The 2,740-nt window shown below is 71.3% G+C and overlaps 1 protein-coding gene across 1 annotated transcript in view; it reads right to left on the bottom strand.

The window, feature by feature from the left end:
- Positions 1-826: 826 nt before the first annotated feature.
- Positions 827-2,740, bottom strand: part of AEBP1 (AE binding protein 1) — an 8,730-nt gene continuing 6,816 nt past the window's right edge. The window contains exons 17-20 of the mRNA XM_026045864.1: positions 2,538-2,722; positions 2,315-2,454; positions 2,139-2,238; positions 827-1,386 (exon numbers count right to left, since the gene is read on the bottom strand). Of these exons, the coding sequence (XP_025901649.1) occupies positions 854-1,386; positions 2,139-2,238; positions 2,315-2,454; positions 2,538-2,722 (958 nt within the window). The 3' untranslated portion in view covers positions 827-853. The remainder of the gene's footprint in view (positions 1,387-2,138; positions 2,239-2,314; positions 2,455-2,537; positions 2,723-2,740) is intronic.

Below are 2,740 nucleotides of genomic sequence, written 5' to 3'. Positions count from 1 at the left end.
AAGAAAGCGCCGTCCCTTCCCCGCCACCCCGATGGGCGCCCGGAGCAGAGGCCGGTGCCCGTCGCTCACCCGGGGTCGGCCTGGGGGGCAGAGCGGCGCAGACGGGGCCGGGCATGGGCCCGGGCTCCGTGTCCGGTCTACACCAGGTCCGGCCCATCTGGATCGCGGCGATATCGGCGTCGGTGAGCTCGCGCGGGTGCACCGCGACACAGGGACCCGGCCCCAGGCTCGGCTCCGGTCCCGGGCTCGGCTCCGGTCCCGCTGCCCGCGCCAACGGCTCCATCTCCGGCGGCGCGCGGCGGGACGCGGCGGCCGCCCCGGCGCCGCCTCGAGGGGACGGGCGCGGGCGGCGATGGGCGGAGAATTGGGCGGGGAGGAAGCTCGCGGAGAGCGAAGGCGAGAGCAGGTCCCTCCCCAGGCAGGGACAGGCTGGGGGGACCTGGTGGCCACCAAGGTGACCTGGGCCCTGGTGGCCACCAAGGCTCACGGGGTCCTTGGCAGCAGGTCGAGGGAGGGCATCCCGCCCCTCTGTTCAGCTCTGGTGGGGCCACATCTGGAGTGACGGGTCCAGTGCAGGGGTCCTCAGGGCAAGAGGGACGCGGAGCAGTGGGAGAGAGGCCCACGCAGGGTTACGGAGATAAGCAGAGGTCTGGAGATACTGCAGACTCTCCTGGGCATCTCCAGCCCCAGCTTCACCTGATGGGGGGCCGGGCAGCAGAGAGCAGCGAGGGGCCACGTGTGCTGACAGAGCTGCTTTTATTGGTGTCCCCAAAGCCATGTGGGGGAAATGCGGGGGGAGCCTGGAGAGCAGGACCCCCCCGGCTCCCCCCGCCGCGCCGGGAGCCGCCAGCACCTAGTCCCCGAAGTTCACAGTGTAGGWCTCGGCCGTGGTGAAGGGCCTCGCGGTGGCCGTGCCCGCCGGCTCTGCCGCCGTCCCCRCCGCCGCTTCCGTGGCCACCGCGTCGTCGCTCTCCGTGGCCCATGCCCCGGCGGTGGGCGGCTCCTGGCTCCGCGGCACGGCCACGGTGCTGCTGAAGAAGGGCACGGCCACGGCAGCGGTGGGCGCCGGGCCACCCGCGGTGCCCTCGGGGCGCTGCAGCCGCTGGCGCTGGCGCAGGCGGTGCCGCAGGCGCAGGCGGTACCGCAGGTACTCGCGGGGCGTCATGGGGCGGCCCAGGCCCGGGCGGCGCAGGGGCCGCCGGCTCTGCAGGGCCATGATCTCGCGGATGCGCTTCCAGTTGGAGCGCGCCAGGGTGAAGTCGCAGCGCGTGGCGCCCAGGTCGTAGAGGACGCTGCAGGTCTTCACCACGGGGTTGTAGCCCTCGGCGCGGGCCGACACGCGGTACTCGCCCGGGTTCAGGATGCGCCAGTAGTCGCCACCAGCACCTGCCAGAAAACAGGGCAGAGGTGCCACCGCGGCGCTGCCCTGTCCCCTCCGCGCACCCTGCAAGCACCCTGGACAGGCAAGGCCAAGCACCCCGTGCCCTACCTGTGCGCACACCAAGCACCCCGCGCCCTCCCTGTGCGCACGCCAAGCACCCCGCGCCCTACCTGTGAGCACACCAAGCACCCCGCGCCCTTCCTGTGCGCACACCAAGCACCCTGCACCTTACCTGTGTGCACAACAAGCACCCCGCACCCTACCTGTGCGCACACCAAGCACCCTGCACCTTACCTGTGCACATGCCAAGCACCCCGTGCTTTACCTGTGTGCACAGCAAGCACCCCACGCCTTACCTGTGCACACGCCAAGCACCCAGCGCCTTACCTGTGTGCACACCAAGCACCCTGCTCCCTCCCTGTGTGCACACCAAGCACCCTACACCTTACCTGTGCACAGCAAGCACCCTGCTCCCTCCCTGTGCGCACACCAAGCACCCTGTGCCTTACCTGTGTGCACACCAAGCACCCTGCTCCCTCCCTGTGTGCACAGCAAGCACCCCACACCTTACCTGTGCACACGCCAAGCACCCTGCGCCTTACCTGTGTGCACACCAAGCACCCTGTGCCTTACCTGTGCACACACCAAGCACCCTGCTCCCTCCCTGTGCGCACACCAAGCACCCCACACCTTACCTGTGCGCACCCCAAGCACCCTGCGCCTTACCTGTGCGCACCCCAAGCACCCTGTGCCTTACCTGTGCGCACGCTGCGCCCCATGCCAGCCACCAGCACGGTGGCGTTGGCGATGGGCTGGCCCTGCTGGTCCGTCACCAGCCCCTTGATGCCCCGGTGCACCTGCGCGAGGGAGGGCAGGGTGGTGGGCGCCGGCAGGGCCCGGGGGCCGCCCGCGGCGCCCACCCCTGCCACCCACCTGCTCCATGAAGGTGAGCAGCGCCTCCTTGTTGTCCTCCCACTCGCGCCGCAGCTCGCTGCCGTGCGGGAACTTGTCGCAGCCCAGGTAGATGGAGAGCTCCAGGCAGTCGGTGTGCAGGTAGCTGAAGTCGTTCATGGCTGATGGGCAGAGCRGGGGACACCGCTGATGCCGTCGCCACCGGCGGCGGGCCCGGCCGTGGCGGCGGGGCATCGGCACTTACTGCCCGCCCGCGGGCGCCACTGGGCGCCCTGCACGATGCCGGTGCCCTGGGTGGCGTCGGGCGCGTGGCAGCCGCCGCGGAAGCTCTCGCTCATGGCCAGGTGCGCCGAGGCGTAGGAGATGGCGAGCCAGCGGAAGACGGCGTGGTCGGGCGTCTCCCGCACCTCGGGCCGCTCGTCCTCCTCGCTGCCCGCGCGCGGCGGC

Source organism: Nothoprocta perdicaria, unplaced genomic scaffold, assembly GCF_003342845.1.
Source record: "Nothoprocta perdicaria isolate Ctin4 unplaced genomic scaffold, notPer1 scaffold_413, whole genome shotgun sequence".
Lineage (NCBI taxonomy): Eukaryota > Metazoa > Chordata > Aves > Tinamiformes > Tinamidae > Nothoprocta > Nothoprocta perdicaria.
The sequence above is the reverse complement of the archived record's forward strand: the minus strand, read 5'-3'. Positions and strand labels throughout refer to the sequence as shown.